This window comes from Nesoenas mayeri, assembly GCF_963082525.1.
Source record: "Nesoenas mayeri genome assembly, chromosome: 10".
Classification (NCBI taxonomy): domain Eukaryota; kingdom Metazoa; phylum Chordata; class Aves; order Columbiformes; family Columbidae; genus Nesoenas; species Nesoenas mayeri.
The window spans coordinates 17,326,786-17,350,500 of record NC_137560.1 but is presented as its reverse complement, the minus strand read 5'-3'; the positions used below and the strand labels follow the sequence as shown (position 1 = coordinate 17,350,500).

The following is a 23,715-nucleotide window of genomic DNA, read 5'->3' as shown; positions in this document are numbered from 1 at the left end:
CAGGAGAGCCGCAGCGAGCGCAACATCAGGTTGGTTGTAAATATTTAGTAACCATCTGAAGTGGAGGGAGATGGGGAAGGAAAGGCAGCCCCACAAAGCAGCCTTTATACTGAAAGAATAACCGAGGAGCTCTCAGGCAACAGTCAACGTTGCAAAATCCGCAGTCTGCCCACAGACCCTAAGGGCTTTGTGTGCTTTCAACCTTATTTACTCACTTGCTTTAAGTCCTTGGAGTAGAAGCTCCTTCTAGGTCTGTGCTAAAACAAAGCGACCCTATGGGGGCTGGAGGAATTTGATGGAGTGTGATTTGCCCAGAGAGCAACCCATGCTATATTTGCCCTCTCTGCTACCTCGCTATTATATAAGTAAAATCTGAAAAACTGCATGTGGACAAGGCATCAAAAGCGCTCCATTATCATGTAGCTTCCCTGAGCAGCACCTTCCAAGAAGTAGGAAGAAACAAGGCTGATTTTGTCTCCTCTCAATGTATATTTAAGCCTAAATTTGCAAAGTACATTGGCTCACGCTTAATTTTATGAGGGTGAACCATCTCTATGCCATCAACGCATCTTCTGACACTGGCGGTGAAGAGCTAACATATGAAAAGCCCATCCTCATTTAAAATCATTAGTTGCTGATGAGGGATTGACGCTCTCAAACACACGCCAGCCTGCTTTGGGTTTCTTTACAAATAATGGTCATACGGCCAAATAAACCCAAGTCAGCTCTGTGCATTATGTCATCATCAGTAAATTAAAGTTTGAGTTTTTGTATTTTTAGGGATAACTGGCAATTGAAGTAATACCAATGAGATATTAAATATGGCTCAAAGACAATGAGACCATCATAAAACAAATGTAAGAGAAACACTGCAGAGGTTCCAATCAGCCACCCCAAAGCTATAAAACATTATTCACGTAGAAAGTGGACAGTTCAGCTAGCAAGAAAAAGCTATTTTTCCTTTTAATATGGTGATATATTTTGTATGAAATCTCACATTCATGACTGATCTAAATCTCACATAAAACAGCAGGGCCAGGCTATAACAGCTTTTGATAGCAAGAGCTGAAAACAAGGTCAGGCCTTTTACATTATTTATCTCTTTTGCCTCATTTCCCAAATTCTGAACTATTTTCCTGGCAGTTCAAATTAAGGACCATTTCAAGCCCTTCTGCATCTGTTTTAGAAGAGTAATAATAATAATTAAAAAAACCCCAAAGGCATTGCTTTGCAAAAGCGTTAATTTCATTTTTTTTTTCCTAAATTAAAATCTGACACAGAGATGAAACAAAACCCCACACCATGAACACTTCAAACATGCCTTGGGTAACTCTGCAACATAAATCAGACAAGGATGGCATGATTTACCCCAAATGGCAAACCCCAAATTCAAGAATTGCACTGCAGCTTCCAGAGCTATAGATTGTGCTTCCACAGAAGTTCATAGTAAAAAAACCCCAACCCTCTCCTCTCCCAGTTGTCCCTTTTTGCTTTGTGACCCTGGTCCGAGTTTTACTTTGACATTAGCAAGGCCTTTTCTATTTACTTTCCTCTCCCTGATGCAGGCACTGAGAACAGCTAATTAATGGTGATACACCAACAGAGCAATAAACTGTTTCCAATAAATTCCCTATTCCTTTTCATTGGCAAGACCAACTTTTTTCTAAACAACAACAACAAAAAAGGAACAATAAAAAAAAAACCCACCACCCTCTTGACAGATTCCCTTTAAAGATAAGAAATCAAGAAGATGACAGCACTGGGATGTTACTTTACATCTCCACTTTCATGTCAATTAGGGTTCATTGCCGTTCCCTGCTCAGAGAATACTAATGCAATCTGAGCCTCCTCACTATAAATAACATGCAGCCAGTACCTATGGCTGGGGAGAAGGTGCTATTACTTCTTCTCACTGGGTACATCAGAAGAAAACAAGAAGTGCTCAGAAGAAGAACTGCTTGGAGTCAGCCAAAGCGTGAGCTCACATTGGGCATCTCCTGCATGTTTCTATTAAAGGTTGCTTATGGGTCAGGAAACTTCCAGTGCACCCCCCTGGCAAAGCTTTGCTGGTGAAAAAAATATCTCTGTAACACACTAAAAATTTCCCTCATGCAATGGGCAGTCCTGGAAAACTTAGGTAAACATCAGCATCCACCTCCCCCCAAGGGCTTGGCTGGGTGAGGGCAGGCAGGATCCTCTCACCACTAGTTTGAACAATTGCAAAAATAAAGGAAAGAGGGTAAAAGGATGAGGTAGGAGCCATGGCTTTTCAGGACTAATTACACCATTGGGTAAGGACTGTTAACTGCATGATGTTTGGTGACCTACTTTGCTGCCTGTAAATTTATTAGCTAAAAAATTAACCGGGCTCTGTAAAAGCAAAGTTCATTGCAAGGAATTTGCTGGAGCCCCCTCAGCTATTCCTATGTTTTTTTTTGCAGGCTGGGGTGTTTCCATAGGGTACCACTGCCTGGTCAGCTCGGCTTTGCCTCCTGCTGCATCCCATCCTACTCTGGTTCTCGGGCAGGTGAGAACGGGGCATGGTCCCCTCTGGCCTCTGGTACTTGTGGCTGCATTACACAGGATTATAAAGCAACTTCCAGCACTGCCGAGATCAAGGAATTTAAACTAAATTTGTTTGTATCATCCCAGTCAGGTCAAGATATCATGGTGATGGGATATCATCTAATGTCATGCACCCAGCTGGCTGCAGTCTGGGGTGATCCAGGCAGTAATGAGCCAAGAACAAGCTCATGAGGAAGGGAAGATGAGGGGAAAGCAGATGCTACCTTCACCTTGAATTTTTTTCTAGCTGCAGCAGAACAGTTGCGCAGCCTCTGCGTGAGATGCATTTTTTTCGTATCAGTAAATTTGCGTTTCTTATTCTCCTCCTTTTTTTCATTTTTTTTTTCATTTTTTTTTTTTCAGTGACACAACAAAGGCAGCTCTGGAAGTGTCTGTGAGTCTGTAAACATCAAGATTTTGAGCAAGAAGCTGGCGGTGCCTTCCTATCTTTTGTTATCAGAGCAGGAGGCCCTGTTTTGTTTTTCATAGACACCCCAGCCTCTTCACACCGTCTTGGCAGGCAAAGAGACCTTGACCAATTTCACCCCCTTCAAGACCTCCCTGGGCCATGCAGGAGAGGGATCTTCTGCCCCTGTCCATCCCCTGCATCCTCATGAAGGGCCCATGACGGGCCATCCTCTTCTCCCTATGTGGCAAGCACATCATCTCCATAGGAGTGGTGACCTTTTCTGCGGGCTGTGTGACACAGGAGTCAGCTCCCCAGAGCTGGCAGCTCCATTGTCTTTCCCATTTCCAAGGCTGGCAGTCCCTGCATGGCAGGGAAGAACCTGGGACAGTGAGACAGGGATGGAGGAGAACCGAGGTAGGACTTTTGTACCCAGGGATGGCTAAAAATGTAACAAAACCAGAATGAAAATAATAATTTTGGTGCCTGGTCTGAGCTTTCTCTGCCAAAACCTGTTGCGCACTCGAAGCCTGACACAGCACCCCATGGGAGGGCTTCCCCTGGACCCATTCCTCCTGCCCAGAGTCCCCTTGTCTTCCTGCCACCCATCACCTACACTGCAGGCAAGTCCAAGTCACTCCCCCCGAACCACCAGAGCCATAGCTTTATCCCCCGATCCAGCCTAAGAAGCTGGTTTTGCTGGGGACAGATGCTGCTCACTCAGAAAAGCACCATCTCCCATGGGACAACTTATCTCAGTGCTGCACACGGCTTGGGAAAAAGCACAGACCAGGAGCTCGGCGAAGGAGAGAGCTGTCAGAAGGAGCTGGAGTAACGAGGCAGGAAAGTGGGAACTACCAATATTCCCCAGTTTCTTCAAACCCACAGGCATGGGGCTCACCGTCAGAGCAGTATGGCAGGGCTCAGCCTCCAGGAACAGCCCCAGATTCACCTTAGCTAAAACCTACTTGATATTTGCATAGGCTCCAGCCAAACACAGGACAGCACAAAGCAATAAACCCCACGGAAGTATTTCTCCGCTCTCCCTTCCAGCTGGCACACGTGAGCGTTTCCTCTGCTTTCTTTTTGGGAAGACCGAGTTGCAGCCCCAAAGCCCCATCTCCAGGATCAGTGACCCCCCCTGGTCTCCAGCATCGTCCCGCGCTCCACGCTTGAGAGCACAAGTGACGTGACCCCAGGAAGGGCGGAGGGGGGGACCCAGCTTACCGCTTGCCATTCGCCGGCTGCCCAGTGGTGCGTGGGGCACTCGGGGAGGTGGCAGTCCCGCTGGGGAGGGGGACGGCTGGCCGGGTCACACTCTGCCTCCGGGGCTGCCTTCGGGGTGCCGCTGTGGCAGTGCACGGTGCGGCGCTGGACACCCCGGCCACAGGACACTGAGCACTGGAGGAAGGGACAAAAGGTGAGTGGCCGTTCCCATCGCAGCCGTCACGGTAAGTTCCCAGGGTTCACCCTCTGCTCTGGGCTCAAAGGCAGCAATAGCAAAGCTCTAACGCCGGCATTTAAACTTTCAGGTGAGGCTTTTCATTGTACAAGGGGAAATTTTGCAAAGGCAGAGCAGACAGGCTGAAATCCTGGTCCGCTGAAGCCAGCGGGAATTTTTGCTGTTGGTTTCAGTGAAGTCAGGATTTCCCAGACAGGATTTATACAACAAAAACCTCTGGAAATAGCGGCACTGCTAAACCATCTCAACATGCCGGAGGTGGCAAGGCTCTGTGTATTTCTTCTTAGGCACTCGGCTCAAAAAAGTAATAGTTCAAAATATATAAAATGCCACAAGTGTCACTGGAGTGGACTTTAATGAAAGCAACCTTGTATTATAGAGAAGATGGTCTGTAGCAGTAGAGGGGTAGAGGTGTGGTACAGCTGGGATTTCTTTCAGCATGGATCTAAACATGCACATGCACATAAGGCAGGACATACTGTTAGTTTGTGAAAAGAAATGTCTTCTTTAGATTAACTGCATTTCACATTTCTGTCATTACACTGTGGGTACATTTCTCCTCTCTTCTAGGTATAGCCAGAAAAGCCTGAATTTCTGTGTTTCTCAGACATCTTCAAATTGTTATCTACACTACAATGCTTTTAACAGCTTGCTTTTTCTTTCACGCAACATTTCTTACTGTTGTGACTGCACACTGTAATATGTTTAACAGTACTTAATGTCCCTCTGGTATGGATTCTTCCTTGCTAGATATTAAAGTACATGATTCTTCCTTGCTAGATCTTAAAGTATATGATATAGATTTGGAATAAAAATAATTTGCATTTATAGAAGAAAGCATGTAAAAATCAAAGACACGCATTTAAAACACAGCTATTGTGATTAGCCATTTGCTGAGTTAACAATTAAGATGAGCAAACTTATTAATACATCTGCAACTAAGAAAACAAGTTTAGAGCCCATTATTACAATAGCTATAAAAGCGAGCCTTCTTATGGCAGGGAATTAAGTGGTGCTTAATGGGGAAGCAATTCTCTCTTCTGCAGAGTGTTCCTCCCCTAATGCCATTTGCTTTACTATCTGAACGCCCCATAAAGCCGAGAGGACCAAAGAAAAGCTGACTGTGAATATTTGCCTGGCTCTAAATATTTGTAAGAAGGTAGGGTTGCTTTTTTTTGGTGTGTGTCACTTTTAAAAGTAGCAGTTGCTCTCTGTCACTGGTGATGCAAATGCTTCCCATATGCTGTGCTACGTCCTTGTCCTTGTGATTAACGGTGCCGTTTGTCCTGTGCATTCCATAGAGGACCGTTAAACTGAATAATGGGTACAAACATGGAGAAACACATACACCAGGATGCACCCCATGCTCTAAAATGCTTTTTGGCTTTCAAGAGACAAGAAAAGGTGTTTTTAAACACCATTCCTGGCTATTTTTATCCAGAATACTGGTCAGCCAACCTGTGTCTGACTTGGGGAAATCCAGCCGGCTGACACTGACAGAAGACAGTTAGTCTGGGGGCAGCCAACTTTTGCTGTATTTATATATTGTTCTACGAGATGCCATGAGCCAGGCAGCCTGCTTGTCCTTTCTACAGAGTCTATATGTTTTCCCAGGAGCGCTCCTTTCTCCACTGAGAATGTTCTTCGCCAAACTGCCAAGTGCCAGCTCATCTATGGAGAAGTTCTAACTGGTGCTCTACCTGTGTTTTTAGACAGGGCTGGATTTCAGCCTGTAGCTGAAATATGTAAATACCAGAGAGCAGAATAAATATTGGTATTTTTGCTAAGTGAAAGGTAAATGGCCATAATTGATACTACTTAGGAGATGCAAACACATTAAATCTGACATTTCAGTACAGACACAAGCACATTTAAAACTTGCAGAAAAAGCCTTATTTTCTTCCCTTCTTATTATTAACGATACATTAAAATGCTTTGCTGCAGGAAAGTGGATTCATAACAATCTAGAAAAGAATTAGCTGGCCTCTGAATACAAAACATCCAGAGAGAAAATAACCTGGGAGCAGAGCACTTAGCTTGGCCAGCTGGGATGCATTTTTAACAATTCCTGTATTTTTCAATCCTGTTTCTTCTTAAGCATTCCTTTTCCCAAAAGGAAAAGAAAAAAACCCAAACCAAACCAACCTAAAGGCACATACAACAGGTCCTGTGCACATACAGCGACAAGGAGGATGTGCTTTTATGGGAAAACCTCGCCGTATTTCTCACAGACTTTAGCTGGTTTACCCAGGACAAAAGGCAGCCAGCTCACAGCAGCTCAGCTTTGGGATTATCTCTTGGAGGCAATTAGACCTTCAGAAAGCCTTTTCGATAGTATCTAAGTGCGAACTGATCAGGGCTCTTATTTTCAACCGTGTCACAGGTGATGTGGAAGGTGACACGGAGTTTCTATGCCCATTTAGATCCTGATCTACTGGGTATTCAGGGTGCCCAACCCCTGCCTGTTCCACAGCCTTAATGAACAGTTCAGTACCTACATGCACCTCGGCTCAGAGGCATTAAAGCTTTTGCAGAGCTGTGCAAGCCCTGCGCACCTCTCACAGGGATGGCCACAGCCAGCGCTCCGAACATCTACCAGTCCTGCCTTTCATCTGTCACAGGCAAAGAAACATTATCAGCACAAATGAGGATCAGGACATGAGGAGGCCAAGTCAGAGCATTTAATGCACCTTTAAAAAGCCCAGTTTGATATTGCAGAATAGGTGTTTCTACCTCTTTTTTTTCCCCCAAAACAAGAACCTGGCTGGCTGAGCACATACAGCATCAGGGACCTGGGCTGCTGTGCTACCAGACATGTTGAAATGCCTGCCTATTCTTAGTCTGATCATTAGCATACAAATATTCCTTAATTGCCTAGTCACAAGAGATTACCTCAGGCCATAAATCACCTTCATCTTTCTAATAACTTGGGTTTCTTTCTCCGCTTGCATGAAATTAACTCCGATCATGCGGTGGAACATTGGAAATTTTGAAACACTTACTTTTATCAATTAACATTAGAGTATTTTAACGCAATCAACAGACCATTACATTATTATGTTTACAATTACCAGCTGTAAAAAATTGCTTTCAGGAGCAGTCACTTTAAGTAAGGTGCAGATTGGATATGACAAGACTATCTAATGGCCTCACGTTTCTTTTCAGTCTAGCTTCCTGTATAAAATTGAGGTTTCGGTCTTGCAGATAATAAAGGTAATAATATTGACTTAATTTCCAATCTGGAAGCAGTGCTGTGCATCTCACAGGGCTATGCAGGGCTACCCTGGTGCTCCCAGCCATACCTTGGGTAAAAAGCCCAGACCTCAGTAACCGAACCTCCATTGCAAATGCATGTTTAAGCCTTTACACACATAATGGCAAATACTCCTAGCCTATGGACTCAAAGGTAAGCACTAAAAAATAAACACAAGTCTGAAAAAAATAACAGAACATCAGGAGATTTATTGTCTTTGTGAATAGTCAACATTATACAAGTGTGCTGTCCTAGTCCTAACACTTGCATGGGTGCCTGTAGAGATGTTAATGGTTTATCTTTCAGGGAACTTGCATACAGTGAGAACTGGTGTTTTGTACCTTAATTTGGAAGACAGACGGCAAGAGAACATGATGTTTTACAAGTTAACAGTTCATTTAGTCTGGGATTTTCAATAATTCTGCTGATTAGCAGACTAATGAAGTAGAGAGAAAAGTGAGGTTCAGAGATAAAAATGTGATGCAGCAGATTCAAGGTGATGACAAAGACATTATTTTCAGCAAAACAAGGATTCAAGGTATGCTTTCAGCAAACAAGGTGTTTAATAACTCCAAGCACTTTCACATTTCCAGCAGCCTCTGCTCTACGCATCAGTGTCTGACTTATTAATGAAGGATAATCAAGTGATGAGATTGTTGAGAAACAGAAGGAGGTGAAAAGCATTTTTAATGAACAGCTCTGATTGTTCTTTAGACTTTCCCAGGAAGCTGATAGTAAAATTAATTTCAGTTTTCTCAAAACTAAGGAAGATTTTTCTTGGGATGTGACATAGTTAAATAAAAACAACTTTAATAACATGAATAAATACTAGATCCTCTTGAATATTATCTACTAATGCCTTTTCTAGCAGAAACTTAAAGTATACAACATGGATTTTGCTTTCAGATAGATACTAAAAGTTGCAAGTTCTCCAGACAAATCAGTGCTGCCCCACTGCAATCCGTGAAGCTCCACTGATTTACATCACCTGAGGATGTGGCTCAGAACTTTTACCCTTGAAACATTCAAGAGGACAGAAGTGATGTGAAAACCAGCTTCTAACCAATTTGAGAGAGGAAGAATATCAAAGGGTGCAAAAGGGTATACAACACGTCTCACCTGTCCCCAATCTCCTGCTTTCCACTTCGGACATCTGCCTCCTCTGCATTTCTTTTGCACATTGGGCTTAGCAAGGTGCTTGCAATAATCTTCTTCTACATGCCTCCCTTCCTTTGTCAAACAGTACACATTGCGGTGCCTTTGGCCCCTTCCACAGGAGACAGAACACTGTAAATATAAAGTAACAACAGATCAGCTTTCATGCAGGGCCATCTACATGGTTATACATGGGCCATGGCTACCCAGGGCATTTTCTTTTAATTGGACCAAAAAGCACATCCCCATGTCCCCAGCAGCCTATGCAAAGCTTGAGGGGGATACAGATGGGCAGAATTTAACCGCTGGAAATACTTGCATTTGCACTTAATATTGCATGATATTCTCGGTCAAAGCCCCTCAAAATGCCAATATCAAAATAGAGAAAGCAGCTGACATTCAGCAGGGATAACAGGCTAGATTCCTGGCATTGCTCCAGCGGTTTCAAAGGAGCAGAGTCATCTTACAGGGATCAAGGCAGGAGCCCTCAGTATCTGCTTAGAAGAACTTGAAAGGGACCATTCCCATTTACCTTGGTACAAAGGGAGGTCAAATGTTGGTAAATCAGGAGAATAAAGTGCAATATACACCTTCACAGAGGGAAATAACTGCACAAAGGACAAGGCAAGAGACAAAAAAATGCAGTCTTTCCATGTCCTCAATATTTGAGCTTATGTTTGTTTTACTGAGTTTGTGGGGTGTTTGTTTGTTTGTTGTTTGTTTGTTTTTTACTAAACAGACTGAAACCAGGACGTGCTCATCCTTAAGATTTATGCATTTTGAAAACAACTCAGAAGGTGGCAAGAAGGCAGAGCCTGAAGAATCAAAGCAAAAAGCAAATCAGCAGGTATGTTAGCTGAAAGCTTTGTAGTGAAGCAACTAATTTCAATCTCTCTCTGCAGGTTCACTGAACTTTTTCAAAAGTGGCCACTTCTGGCATGCAAACCTCAAGCAACTTCACTTTGATTTCAGATTAGTCTCCTCCAAAAGATTTAGGAATCAAAGGGGTCTGGAATCACGACAAGAATTTAATATGACAGTTTCGTGTAGAACAAGCCTCTTACTCAGCATGATGCACCCAGAGACTCAGCTGCAATTTCTTCATCACATGTTATGCAAGTCATTACATGCTATGTCACAAGAATCCTGGTTTAATCCTTGAGCACAAACACACTGGTTCAACCATCTCTCAATATAAAATGTTCTGCTTTATTTTCAGAGATGAGGTGCTTCTCCCTTCATTTTGGAGCCACTCCATCAGTGTATTTCCTAAGAAATAAATTACAGCCCAAGTTCTTCTCAGCCTATGAATACATTTGAAACCTAAAGCCCCTATAATTTACATATGTAGCACCTCTGGAAGATCCATTAGAACAGAAATTGGCATATGCATTGACAGCTGTGATTATTTTAAATTACAGCACTACTTCCAACTCATTCAGCCCCTATTGTGTTAAGAGGTGTACAAAAAAACCAGCAACAGAGCAGTAACTTGCTCTGAAATGGAAAAGTTCAGACCAACATGGAAATAGATGCAACTCACAAGATCAGACATTGCTGCTTAAAAGCTTGGATAAGTGATGTTCTGGAAAAGGCTGTTTTCCTGCTGCAAGACCGTTACAGAATGAAAAAAGGCAGCTGAGGTCCCTTGGGATCGATAGGGTTTAATGCCATTAACGATGCTCTAGGCGAGAGGCCAGGAAGCCGGGGAGAGTATGGCAGCGATGGGCACTGAGGAATGGGCACCTCTGAGTTTTCCTGAGCCCAGCTCCAGTTTCAAGATAGGCCAAAAACCCCAAAGAGCAACACAGCATTCTACCTTGCACTGAGAATCAGAGAGAATGCTGTTCCTTGTCCTAAACCATGACTTTCACAGCTTACCCAGATTAATAAATTTCAACTTTTTTCTTTAGTATCAACAGAAAAAAAGGTTGAGCTAATGTTATCCTATCTTTATAAGACTTCACATTGCATCACAAATTAATTTTTTTCATTCTTTCTACGTCTCTCCCCAGGCAATGAAAGTCAGCAGCAAGAAAGAAATGTCAAATCCTAACAAACCCATTGTAAACTTCTAATGTTTTCATTCTATTAAGTCTTTGGACTAAAAGCCAATACTAATACTTCAGCAAAAATCCAAGTGCTCCTTAGTAATTGGTCTCCATGCAAGTTGATGCCATTTCACTGGGACAGCCAAAGCTCAAGGGTAAATTCACACACTTGATCAGGACTCTCTCTTGCCCCACATCCCAAGCTGGTATAGTCAAACACACCTTTTATCTAATTTAAAAATACATTGGGTCCACTACTTACTCTAAAGGAAGAAAACCACATTGTGCAACAACACAAGCACGTTTTTGACCTGATGTTGATTGATAAATATTTAGTCTCGTAATTAATATGGTGCTAGTCATTTCCAAAATTGTTATCTCCCTTCTACAAATTGCTTAACTTTGGCATGGATTCTGATTCTGACATTTATTTCACCATCCCACCATCAAACAAGCCTACATGCATACCTCAGTGCACCCAGAGCTTGAGGCATAATTTGCCCAATTTTGTTACTACTTAAAAGTAATTCCCAAGATGCTGGAATGAATGACTTCCATGCCTGTCTTTAATGTAAATCAAAGTTAGGCAGCTGTGTGTTTTTAGATCTAAACCACCCATTTGCTTTCATGAACACGTGAGTGATGATCTCATTTGCACTGAGAGAAAAGAGAGGTAAAACAACCTTATGTAACCAAGAGACTGAAAATTCCTTTGCAAAGAGTCTACTTCATAAGTGCCTTCTAATTTGTTTCAGGTGTTTCCAACTTTTATTTGGCACACAGATTTTAATCATATGTTAGCCACATGCAGAAAATAATTTAACAGTGAGCTTCATCTCAGCACCATGTGACTTAGGGAAGCAATACACCTAGCTACTGACATCAGCCTCATCGTTTATTTCAGATCCTGGAGAAACTTTACATTTTGCTATCAGGACTCTTTTCATCACTGCAAACACTGCTGCCTGTTTACGGTATCTATAAATAACAGTGCCATAGTGAGGTAAGCTTTGACCTTGCCTTCTTTAAAACATTTGAATAGCACAGACAAAACCACTCCTTTCATATTTCTCTTTATTTTTCCTGATTGCTTTCCTACCTCCCATCTCCATAGAAAATACTTTAAAGTACCGGGCATGGATGGGTGGCCCTCTGTGCAACACCACCTCATCCAAAGCTCTTTGAAGTCAACAGAAAGATTTCTACTATTTTAGTCACCTCTGGATCCAGCCCTGAAGGTGTAGCGAAGGTACCGTATTGACTTTTTTCCCTAATCAGCTTCCTAGAGTCAAGGATCACGTGCATTTGAGCATGCCCATGGTCAGCCTGCCTTTGCCTCCACTCGAGTGCTGGAAAATGTTGCTCTGAAATGCTGTTTCCAGCCTGTGGTTGAAGCACAGCAGCAAATAACACTCCTGGGTGAACCTGGAAGGACAGCCAGGCACAGAGGGGGATGCAAAAACACCATGTTGTGTTGTTTCTTAAGAAAAACCCGAGATGACTGTGACACATAAAATAGTAAAGAAGTGTCATTTCAAAAATCAGCTATGGCCATTACACTGAAGACTCTAGTAAACCTTCCTCTTGTTATTATCTTTACTATCTCCTAAAATCAACGCAGTCACACCTGGTGCTTTACATGGAGAATAAGAACAAAAGGACTTTCCTAAGAGCATTAAGATCAAAGCACTTGAGCAGAGATTTAAGGGTATTACATTTATTGCATGATTAGTTTTGTTAACATGCCAAGAAATGGGGATTGGCATGCTGCTGTGTTTTTTTTTCAAATAAATATACTGCCCAGTTTATATAAATGCAAGAAAAAAGTTTAAATAAATACGACAAAAATATTTCCATATCAACAGTTTCCAGAAAGGTCAGAACATGATGCTAAATCTCTCCTGCGATGTATTGCTCTGCTCCAGCGCAGCAGCAAGCCTGTTTTTGTTTACACAGAAATTTGTTTTCTATTTCAGAGTTCAGGAATGACGAAGGTTATTTTACTAAGTACATGCAAATTGCTTTAAACTACCACTTGCTGCATTCCCTATTCTGATACTTTGAAAGACGAGGGTACATCTTGTTCAGTAAGAACTCTCAAACATAAGAAGGCTCCTATCTGATTCACCAGGCTGGTAGCAGAAAACAAAACAGAATATGTACACCAAAAGCTCTTAGAAATGTGTATAAAATTTCTGGCTGGTTGGGCTGGGTTATGACTCTCCTGCAGTGGACTGGGACCTGCTCTTCTGCACCAGGAGCTTGTGCTGCGGCCGTGCCATTGCCAGGCTGAGAGCTGGGAGCGAGGTTTGTCTGACACCAAAAGGACTCAACAACCCAGGGCACGACTTCACAAATCTTGATGAAAAGAAAAAGGCAGCACAGAGCAATCAAGAGCTACAGAGTGGCTCAGCTTCTCCTTAATTTTCTGCACTGAACAAGCAAGCTCAGATATGGGAAAGAAAAATCAAACCATCAGCAAGAACCTGGGGATATTCTCCCCCAAAAGTGAAAGGTTTCAGAAAATGCTGTCAGACCACTTATCCAGGCATCAGCCAACGATTTGGGAGGTATTTGAGATAATGAATGCAAGCTGGAGTGATCACCAGATGAATTCCCAAAGATAGGTATGCTCCGATAGCTCACCAAGGGCAGGGCTGGGAAGAATTAGACTGAAAATGGCTTTATCAGATTCTGCCAGGAGCAACTTTTTGGAGGAAATTAAAAGCAATCCTTGTGGGTTTAGATTTCCACACATTAAAGATTATGTAGAAAGTAAGTGCTTGTAAGTAAGCCCTTGGTCATCCTTTCCAACAATCTGAGCTGAAATGTGCTAGATGAAATAAAACAGAGAAACGGCAGAGCCCTACATGCTTTACGCCCTCTTCCCATGAAGGGTTGTGCTCCTGGATTTCAATAAGCTACAGGCAGAGCCAAACCACGTACCCTCATAGTTACATTTCAGCATCCTATTAGTCCACGTCAGCTCTTACTATAACTGATGCTGCCACTATCAGATGCTGAAATCACAGCTGTATGACATCTGTACCTCTGAAGCCTTTTGAGCAGAAAAGACATCATAAAACACACCACCATAGGAAGCCTGGATCATTCCTCACCAGCTGAACCTTTACAAGAAGTCTTAAAATGCCTGAGCCTTTGTGTATTATCCAGCAACAGAGGCTCTGTGGCATCCGAATGAACTTAATTAACTTCTCAACAGCAAAGTATTTTAGCAGGTACCTCGTTTGGATTGAGTGAGACAAGTAACAAGCTTAAAACAAGGGTGCAGCTCCATGGTATGGTTTCTCCAGTGGCTGCAGGAGTTATTTGGGAAATGTTTGCTCCTAGCTGCTTTTAAACCGTGTTCTTTCCATCTTTAGCCAAGTCTCATGCCCAACTGCATCAGCAGAGTGAGAAGACCATGTCTGCAGGGTGGGAACCTGGTGCACAGGAACAGGATCCCCCAGATGGACTTTCCTTCCCTGCAAAACTGTGAGAGGGAGCTACACCTTAACACACACAGCTGCTGAGAGCGCATGGTCACGGTGATTTTAGCTGGTACAAGGCCAGAAAATACATGTGATTTTTGTACATTTAAAAGGGAAGAATAGTCTCTCCACTCAAGAGAGGGCAACTAGACCAGAGACCTGAGCAAAACAAACCAAAGCAGTGCACCGCAGTTTAAAAGAAGCTTTAGAAATGCTTGATCCATGCTGACTACCTGAAGAAATGGGAGGAGTGAAAAAAATACATGTACATTAGGGATTTATGGAGTGTGTAGTCCAAGAGTGTCAGCAAGCATTGCCCAGAACCCCTGTGGAAATGTCCTGAGGAGCCCTCCCGGAGTCAAAGGGTGGCCCTAGGTGTGCATAAGAGTGGGCTAAGCCACAGTGTCCCCGAGCAGCGCTCCTCACCCCGGGCATGGGTGAAAGGAAGCACCCATGCTGGGTCATCCTGGCTCTGCAGCACACATGGGGTATCCATCCTCTGGCTGCTCTGCTCGCAGCTCTGCAGCGGGAACAGAGTTTCCCAAGTGATTATTTGCAAAAGGGAGAAATAAAACAATCCAATAAACCTTCACCTTCCCACTGCTGAGCTAGGCTGCAGAGACTTGCAAGTGACTTCAGATGATGTCTCATAACAGGCTAAAAAAAAAAAAAAGGAAAAATAGAAAAAAAAAAATAAAAGGAAATTTCTCAAAGAAAAAGGTACAGCTCCATGTGTTGTTGTAGCAGGGGGAAGAGGCTGGCGTGTCTGAAGCCTGTTCCTCCAGCTACACAGACTGTCCAGAGGAAAGGATGCTCTTGGGCTTTTTAATTCCTGCAAGATTTAAGGTCCTGAGCACCGAAGTTAATATAATAATTTCAGAGCTGAGAAACCTCTCAGGATTATGGGAGAAAAGCAGGTAACTACAGCAGGAGAAGCCATGCATCTCCTCTTCTATGGTGTCCACCTACTACGTAGCACCTTCTTTCCCTATTTCACTTGCCCTGTTGTTACATCCCGTACAAAAACCAGGTACAGATATCAGGAGGGCTATGAACACACAAAGCTGCCCTAACAGCTGCATCTCTGCCCCAGTCCATGCAATATAACTTGAACAACAAACAATACAAAGTCCTCAAATAGCCACTGCAGGTCTCTCCAGGAAGGGAGATGTTGGATGGCATTTCTTTAAATTAGGGGATGTGTGAGTTACCCAGCACTCCACTATAATGTGATGTGGAAGGCATTGATGAAGCCTGTTTTCCATGCTGTGGCACTTTTAAGACAGCAGCAACTGGAGCAGCAAGCAGCATAGGCTGACACTTCACATTTTTAGTGAACAGTCTGGCATTATAATGGCATTTAGAAGTACCATTCAAGAATAGGATTTCTCTGTGTCATTGGGAAGGAAACACAAGGTAAAGAGCTCTCCAAGGAATGTCAGCCCTATTGCACAGGTGTGCATCACACAGGGGGGTTTTGTAGGAGTGCTGGGCTGCTTTTTGCTCCCTGATTTTATAAAGAAAAATCTTGGCTTAATGCAGCAGGGATTAGATAGTGTCATCCTGAATATGGGCATCGGACAGATTTTCATCCATGCTGCTGGCTCACTCACCTTCCCTGTTAGCTAGTAAAAATTAAAACAAGAATAGAGCATTAAGTGTCTTTGGAACAAGATTGACTACATTGTTTTTCTTTAATGACAGCACAAATCAGTCACAACAAAAGTTAGAAATACAGTAAATGTCTCTGTGCTTAGTGTCCCTCATAATCACACATCCTTGCTTCTAAATGCTACAATCCCTAGGATCTGAGCAACAGCTTTTATTGGAGTTTGTGGTAGGCTGTGTAAATGTGTAACACGAGCAAAATTTCTTCCTAAGGCCCATCTCTGGGATCTGCTTGAAGATGCTGAACTTTCCAGCTCATCTTTGGAAGTATGTTACTGTTCTAAAGCGTCTTCTGCAGTCTAACACATATTTCAATTACTGCACTTAAAGCCAGTGCTTTGGGAGACAAATGTTCCCAGCAATTACCCTTTTATTTATTGTTTTATTTCTCCTGTGTGTGTGAGTGTGAGCATATGTGTGCATATAGGAGCTCTGCAGACTTTACAAAGTCAGCAGCCGTGGATGGGCCAACCTTGACATGAGGACTACTGCCAGGTATCGCTGAATAGCAATCCCACCATTTGTTCAAGTTCAGGCCAGCTGTGCACAGCCAAGAAAATGACCATCTCATCTAGAAAATGTGTAAGAGGGGAGGTGTAGAAAGGCAACCACAGAGGCACACTAAATGAAGCCAAACAGCCATGGTACTTCTCTGGGAAGAGAAAGGCAAGTATTTCACCATAAGTTAGGATAGGAGCATGGGCTGGACTATACGTGGTAAGAAACATCAGTGAATTCTAATGAGTTACTTACTCTGACTTCAAAAGTGCACTGGGAAACTTGGGAAAAGATGCAGCATCTGGGGGTAGGGGAAGAAGAAAAGTTTCAAGATATAAGAAAACAACCTTCTTCAGCCCAGCCACTATTCCAGCTCACTTCTGTCCTTGCAGAAGCAACAGGAGAGGCTATCGAAGGAGAGCAGATAGGACTGGCTATTTTCTGCAGCTCTTTACCCTGGCACTTCCTCAGCATTCAGGCACTGGATTACAGAGGTTAGAGGGGATGCTCCTGCCTGGTCCTTTCAGTTCTCCATCACACTAAAAGACACTACACTTAAACATCAGGTCAGATCACAATGGGTGCAAAGACTGAGAGGTGTCTTGCAAGGGAGGAGTGTGATTTGCAACAGCTGAGCATTAAGTTGCAGGAGGCAAAGCACTTACGTGCAGGCTCAGTGTTAAGCACACAGTGCTGCAGGGTGGTCCCTCTCCTGCAGTGCGGCAGATGGGCTTTGATAGTTGTTTTCCTGCCAGTGGAACCTCAATACTAGCAAACAGGAGACAGCAGAATCAATAGCAAAAGCACACTCACATAGTTCTCCTTATTTAAGGAGAAACAGAAGTGGCAATGAAAGATGTCCGGTGACGACAGGCAAACAACAAAAACAGAAATGAAAATAAAAATCAGAGATTTTAGAAGCAGTGAGACAGGAATAAAGTGATGTTCCTCTATCAGGCACCTGTGTACCACTGGCTCCACCCTCCTGTAAGCTGTTTAGAAACACCAGTTATGGCCCTGAGCCTTGGCTGGGACAGCAGGCACGGAGCTGAGTAAAGAGCCACAGCAACATCCATCACTGCTCCCCAGAGGAGCAACAGACTGGAACTCTTTGAACAAAAACCCCAACTGCATCCACTCTCTGGGATGAGTTCTCAAAAGGGAAGAGGCAGTGAATGGGTGGGCGGTAAGACAGCTATCACTCAGGGATGTGCAGTTTTGGGGGGAGTGGCCGAAGTTGGGCACTGGGATGCTCTGGATGGGTGACACACAGGACAGAGTACAGGAAATGCCTGAAACGGGTCTGGTTTGCCTTCTTAAATGAAAGCAAAGAGGTCCGCACTGTCAAAAGTCTTTTTCTGACTGGCAAATCAAAGCAGACAACTTCTCGCCTTTTATCAGCTCACTAAACTGGCAGTCCCTGGCGTCAGTCGGTCTGACTGATCCTAGAGGGGAGGCAGCTGGGAACCCAAGAGGGACATCAGCCTCGGTGGGCCAGCCTAAGCGAACAGTGAACAGCTCTGAGATGGAGACAGCTTCAGACAGATAACTGGGGATACCCATAGGCTACCAAGTTTTCATTTTGGTCTGGATCAGCTTTATTCAATCATGACTAAGGCATCTACCTGTTTTTCTAAAGGCATGCAAGGCACCCAGTGCATCTCTCTGCCTGGGTTGTGGGTGCTGGGACTGTACATGAGGCCTTTCTCTGCTGCAACAACATTTGTCCTTCCCCACAGGGCTAGGATTGTTTTTATTAGTTTTCTGATAATACCTGGCACTACAGAGAAATAGAGGCTTGTTATTGCAGTCTCAGAGCCTGAACCAACATCGTATGAATGAAGGACAGAAAAGGCAATGTGAATCACTGAGTGACTGCAGAGTTCAGCATGCCTATCGCTTCCTTTTCAAGGATGGCTTTGTTATTGCAAAAACACGTGTAAAGCATCATACAGCAGCTCAGTAATGCTGCTGTCACAGCAAATTCATTTTCTGCAGAAGAGAGGAAGAGAACAGCAGAGTTACATACACTTGCAACCAAATCTGCCCCTGGTTATCACTTCTGCCATAGCAAGGGCTGACATCCTGCCTGCTAAGAACATTATCAGACAGACGACATGGAGAATATTGCCGTTGAACAGCCTATTTTCAGTCATCTTCACGAGGAGGGCATTTTATAAACAACATGTTGGGGCTTTAACAGAATTAAATACAAATAACCTGAACTTTCCATTGACACCAATTTTAAGATTAAAATTCCTGAGCGTCAGCTCCCTGACACAGATGCTGGCCAGGCAGTCCTGCTGCTCCCCATTGAGTCCAGAGCCCCTTCACTGCTACCCACATCCTTGCATGCAGCCAAAGAGCCCTGCGAAGCCAAAAAGCCCAAATTCACATTGACAGTAACAGAGTTTGGTGTTTAGCCAGCTAATATTCTAATTATTTTACACTAAGCTTCCATATTCTTCATTGTTGGATCAAAAGACCCTCAAAGACTAAGGTACCAGCATTTCTGCCCATTTGATAAAGAGCCAGCAAAGCTCACACCGCTGTTTTGCAGGCACTAAAAGCTACACAACCATTGTGTTAGCAGCTAGAACTTTTGATACCCAAGAGCAATAAGTATTTGGCAAAGCAGATTACTTTTAAAATTATCATACTTTTTAGGAAAACAAGACAAGCCCCTAAAAAACTGAACCAAAAACCCGCCCCCCGATTTTCCACAGACCAAAGTAAAATGATAACTGTCCCAGTGCAGTGAAGCCCAAATGACTCATTTGACTGAACCAGGAATTGGTGCTGCGAGATATGATTGTTTTACCTTATCTGTGCCCATTTCCTAATGTGGAAAGAATGAGAAGCCCATGACAAGTGAATTCAGCATTATTCATAAATTATATCAGGATACAGCTGGGTATTATGTGAAACACTACAGCACCAAAATTCATGGAGATTATTGCAAGGAGCGGATCTACTCTGACAGAAGCGGGTTCAGCCTCAGGTTTTAAGTGAAGAGATGGATAATGTTATCTGTGAGCATCTCCCTCGTTCTGGAGAACACAGTGAGAATTCCTCTCGGTATTCGAGAGCATGTATGGAGATCTGCATTCATAACGTAAGACAGAGGAGAAAAAACACTCTCTGTATCCTGGTGACAGTCTCTGCATGTTTTCTAAAGCATTATTTTAATAAAAAGGTCAGGCCTATCATATGGTGTACAATTCTGCAGTGTTTAAATACATGTTCTTAAACAAGCAAGGAAATAGAAGTGTCACCTCCTCTTAGTCCTCTTTGAACACACATTATAATGACAAGGCATCTCACCAGTCTCTTATTATAAAATTATCATTTCCATACAGAATCTGTTTAGTCATTTAATTATATTTTTAAAACCTGGATTTAACCAGTCAGATAAAAATCACTTGTTTACTGTTCAAAATCCCAGTGGAATTTTGCCTGAGGATGGAGGGTTGAACTCTTCAGACTCTCTGCTTTAATTTCTATGTATTTTATAGTAATAATTTTACTAAAATTTGAGTGAAGCTAAGCCAATCAGATGCTTGCAAGAAATTAGTTATCCAAACTTCGTCATACATAACACTTTAAACTGTTTAATTACTGTGAATGACAGTTTCTGTTGGAGAACAAAGTAAAATAAAAGCAAGTCAAAAGATGGAACATTGCGGTACCATTTCAGAAAATTTAGTAAAAGTTACCAAAGCTAAGTATATGATCTTAATTTAGCAAAAGACTCAAGAAATCATTATACAAATTCATTTATGATTACATTCTACTTGTCTTTAATTTTCACTGTTCAACATTAACATTAAACATTGTAAATGTATGCAATATTTATATAAAATTAAATAACAATATTGGAAAAATAAATACACTTTTACATAAATACATAAATCCATACTGCTGAAAAGTTTCAGCTAATACTATACTCTTGTTTCAAAAGTGACCAAAAAATATGATAGTGACACTCCATCTCAATAGATGAAGTATGTACAGCTACAGAATGATGTTTGCAATTGATGACAGAGCTAAAGCAACTCCAGGTGATACCACACTAAAGAAAAAACAATTTGGATGTTACTACCTACAGTAGTAGCACGAGGTAGACATATATGGGGTGTATTTTGCAGAAGGGACACAAAGCCCTGTTGACCCCATAGATACAATTTAGTCTTTGAGAAGCTCTGGGGTTCCCTATGTCAGAGCCAAAGGACACCTTGGTAATGAGACCTGAAAGATCAAGTCACTTTGTGGCAGCAACTGGGGCTCAGCTCTGAGGCTGGGGAGGAGATGCTGCAGACAGGATAGGATGCCCCTGCCCTCTGTCTCTTTGTCCAACATTGCATCTGCTCCTGGGAGACTGAGAGCAAGGGACAACCCCCACCAAGGTTAATATGACTTAGCAGAGTTAAGGGAATTTTTCCTGGGTAAAAAAAAAGCCAAATCAAATCCAAAATCCAGGACTGCAACCTGCATATCTGACACAGAGAAGCAGAGTCAGCCCTGGAGCCTGCTCCTGGACAGCTGCGAAGAGGCTGAAAGCTGAGCAACACCAAAAGGCAACACAACTCTGTCCACACCTTTGGTTCTTGCAAATGGTCCAGCACACGTAACAAAGGTTGGCAGCAGCTCCCAGCTGGTAGTTCTGCAGGGAAGCCACTGCATGGGTTGCCAGCTCTGCTTAGCTCACCTCACTCATTTTTAGCACCAACTATATCAGCGTACAAGTGATACATTAGCACCTCAAATGAAATATTTCATGTCACTATCCCTTGTACTGGTGAAGCACCATATAAACACCAGTTCAGCGGTTTTATGGCTATTGTATAACTCACTGAGGTATGATAAAAATACTGAGGAGTGTTACTGAAGGCATCCACACTACTGAAAGAACCCGCAGAAATGAGAATGTGGCTACGTTTTAGCAAGATGACTTTTCAAACAGTGACAAATCAGTCCAATACATTACAAACAGGCCTTTTTTTTTTTTTTTCTATAAAGTGCTTTTGAGTCAAATTTTTCTTTTTTTTTTTTAAATCTTCTTCAAATGCTTTTATAACAAAATACACAATAAAGGTCGACATCTGTTTGAAGGCCACTCCAAAACCAGCAGGTCCGTGGTTTCCAGCACACCAGAAGTGCTCCAGGCAGCACTCGCCTTGGTGCTGAGCAGGTGCTGCTGCTCTGGGCTGGGACAATTTCAAAGCTGTGAGACCCAAAAGAGCACCCCAGCAGGGCTGCTCTGCCCGCGCAAGAGCATCTCCGTAGCAGATTCGTCCAGCAGCAAAGGAGCAGTGTAAGCCATCTCTGCTCCAAACACTATTTTGTTATTAGAAAACTCCCAGGGTTTTAAGCCTTCCACCACCTTGCTGACTAATATTTAGAGCAGCAGGTGGAAATGAGGCCTGACAATAACTCCCCAGAACCAGAGAGATGCATGAGAGAAGCTTACGGGTGCCTTTGCATGACACATCATGTTCATACTATATATACACAGGAACAGAAATAGTATGGGCGTTAATGCACATGTGTTTCTATATAGCTGTGTGTGGGGGCAGGTAGGGATGTGCACACACATCTATACACACTTGTACATGCTTGAGAGTTGATGCAATTTAGTACACATTTTCCTCTGTCATCTTGCTTTTGGCAGAGAACACGCGACTGGTAAACCAGTAGGTGCACAGTGCAGTATTACTGTTAAATATCAGAACAATTTAACTACAATGGAAAGAAATGTACTGCTTAAATGCCAGGTTTAAATCCATATGCGAAGGACTCAGTCAGAACCAAGACTCATAATGCACAGCGCTCACACAGTGTAATCAAACGGACAAAGGTGGCTACTTAGCAGAAAGTGCCTTTTAAATTAAAGGACTTGAGCTCCCCTAATGTAAGCCCTTCCTGAACAGGTGTTATTCTCAATATATTGTCAATAATCCTCTTTAAGTGCAGTTTTAAGACACAAAGCATTAGCACCTTGGTTTGAAGCTAATTAAAATCTGTTGTTACGGGATATCCACAAAACGGTTCACAAAGAGAAAGAGTTTATGGTCGTACCGAGCTCCAAGGACCAGCGCTCCAGGCAGCATCTCTAGGACAGTCCTGTACATTGCACTGCTCTCTGTCTGGTGGCTTTTCAAGGATTTCACAGCCCAGATCCGTAAACCTTTCTCCATTAGGGCGCTGGCACACCACCAGCCGTGTTCTTGTCCCTGCCCCGCATGGCTTTGTGCACTGGAAGTCAGCAGAAGACAGGGCAATCACTGTCTGGGCAGCAAAAATACCGTTGACCGTTCCCTCAAGGCACTAGCACCTCTCAAGATGCGATAGTTGTTTCTGTTCCAAACCAACCCACCACCATGGCCAAATCCCCCCCAAGCGCTACATGAGTCTCAGATGGGGCATCAGCTGCTTCAGCTTCTCTCTTCCCAAAGCTGTTTATGCTGCTCCAAACAACAATACTGACAAACCCAACATGATACTGGAGGTTAATGATTCTAATTGTTCATCTCAGATGAATTTTTAGAAGGGAGTAATGTTTGTATTAAAGAAAAAAAGGCCTTCGGTTAAACTGGACTTCTCTTAAAAAAAAAAATCTTGATTTTTACAGAATTCACTTTTGCCTGGGAAGAAGCTTTTCCCATGAGAAATGGAAAGGAAAACATCCAATCTTTCTAATAAATGTCACCGCAATTTCCCCACTTCTCCCATTTTTCAGCCATCCGCTACTGAAAACCTTCCCGCGCACAGGGAGCCTGGGCTGACCGGTGCACTCACCTCTCCCCAGTTGCCATAAGCCCACTGAGGACAGGGGCCAGATTCGCACGATCTCTGCTCCATGGGTTTGTTTTTCTCATCGCAGTTATTTGCGGTATATCCGTTTTCATCCTGGCACACCACGACCCGCCGCTGGAACCCCCCCGCACACGTGCTGGAGCACTGGAAGACACAATTGCCCACGGCTTTGTTGAATCCAGGGATAATTTTGCATTCCCAGGTCCTTCCCATTGCCTTGCACCGTGGGAATGCACTACCAGAAATTTAATACAGCTAACAGGCATTATTAACTTCAAAACCCAGCTATTGCTAATAGCAGTGCAATGACTTAGGCGCTGACTAAGCAAAGAAAATAAACACCAGCCTAG

General features: G+C 43.1%; 1 protein-coding gene across 1 annotated transcript in view; it reads right to left on the bottom strand.

The window, feature by feature from the left end:
- Positions 1 to 23,715, bottom strand: part of ADAMTS9 (ADAM metallopeptidase with thrombospondin type 1 motif 9) — a gene marked incomplete at both ends in the record, with an annotated part of 78,896 nt that overhangs the window by 11,904 nt on the left and 43,277 nt on the right. Inside the window, 4 exons of the mRNA XM_080350777.1 lie at positions 4,199 to 4,372; positions 8,806 to 8,973; positions 22,628 to 22,804; positions 23,348 to 23,509. Coding sequence (XP_080206903.1) covers positions 4,199 to 4,372; positions 8,806 to 8,973; positions 22,628 to 22,804; positions 23,348 to 23,509 — 681 coding nt within the window. The remainder of the gene's footprint in view (positions 1 to 4,198; positions 4,373 to 8,805; positions 8,974 to 22,627; positions 22,805 to 23,347; positions 23,510 to 23,715) is intronic.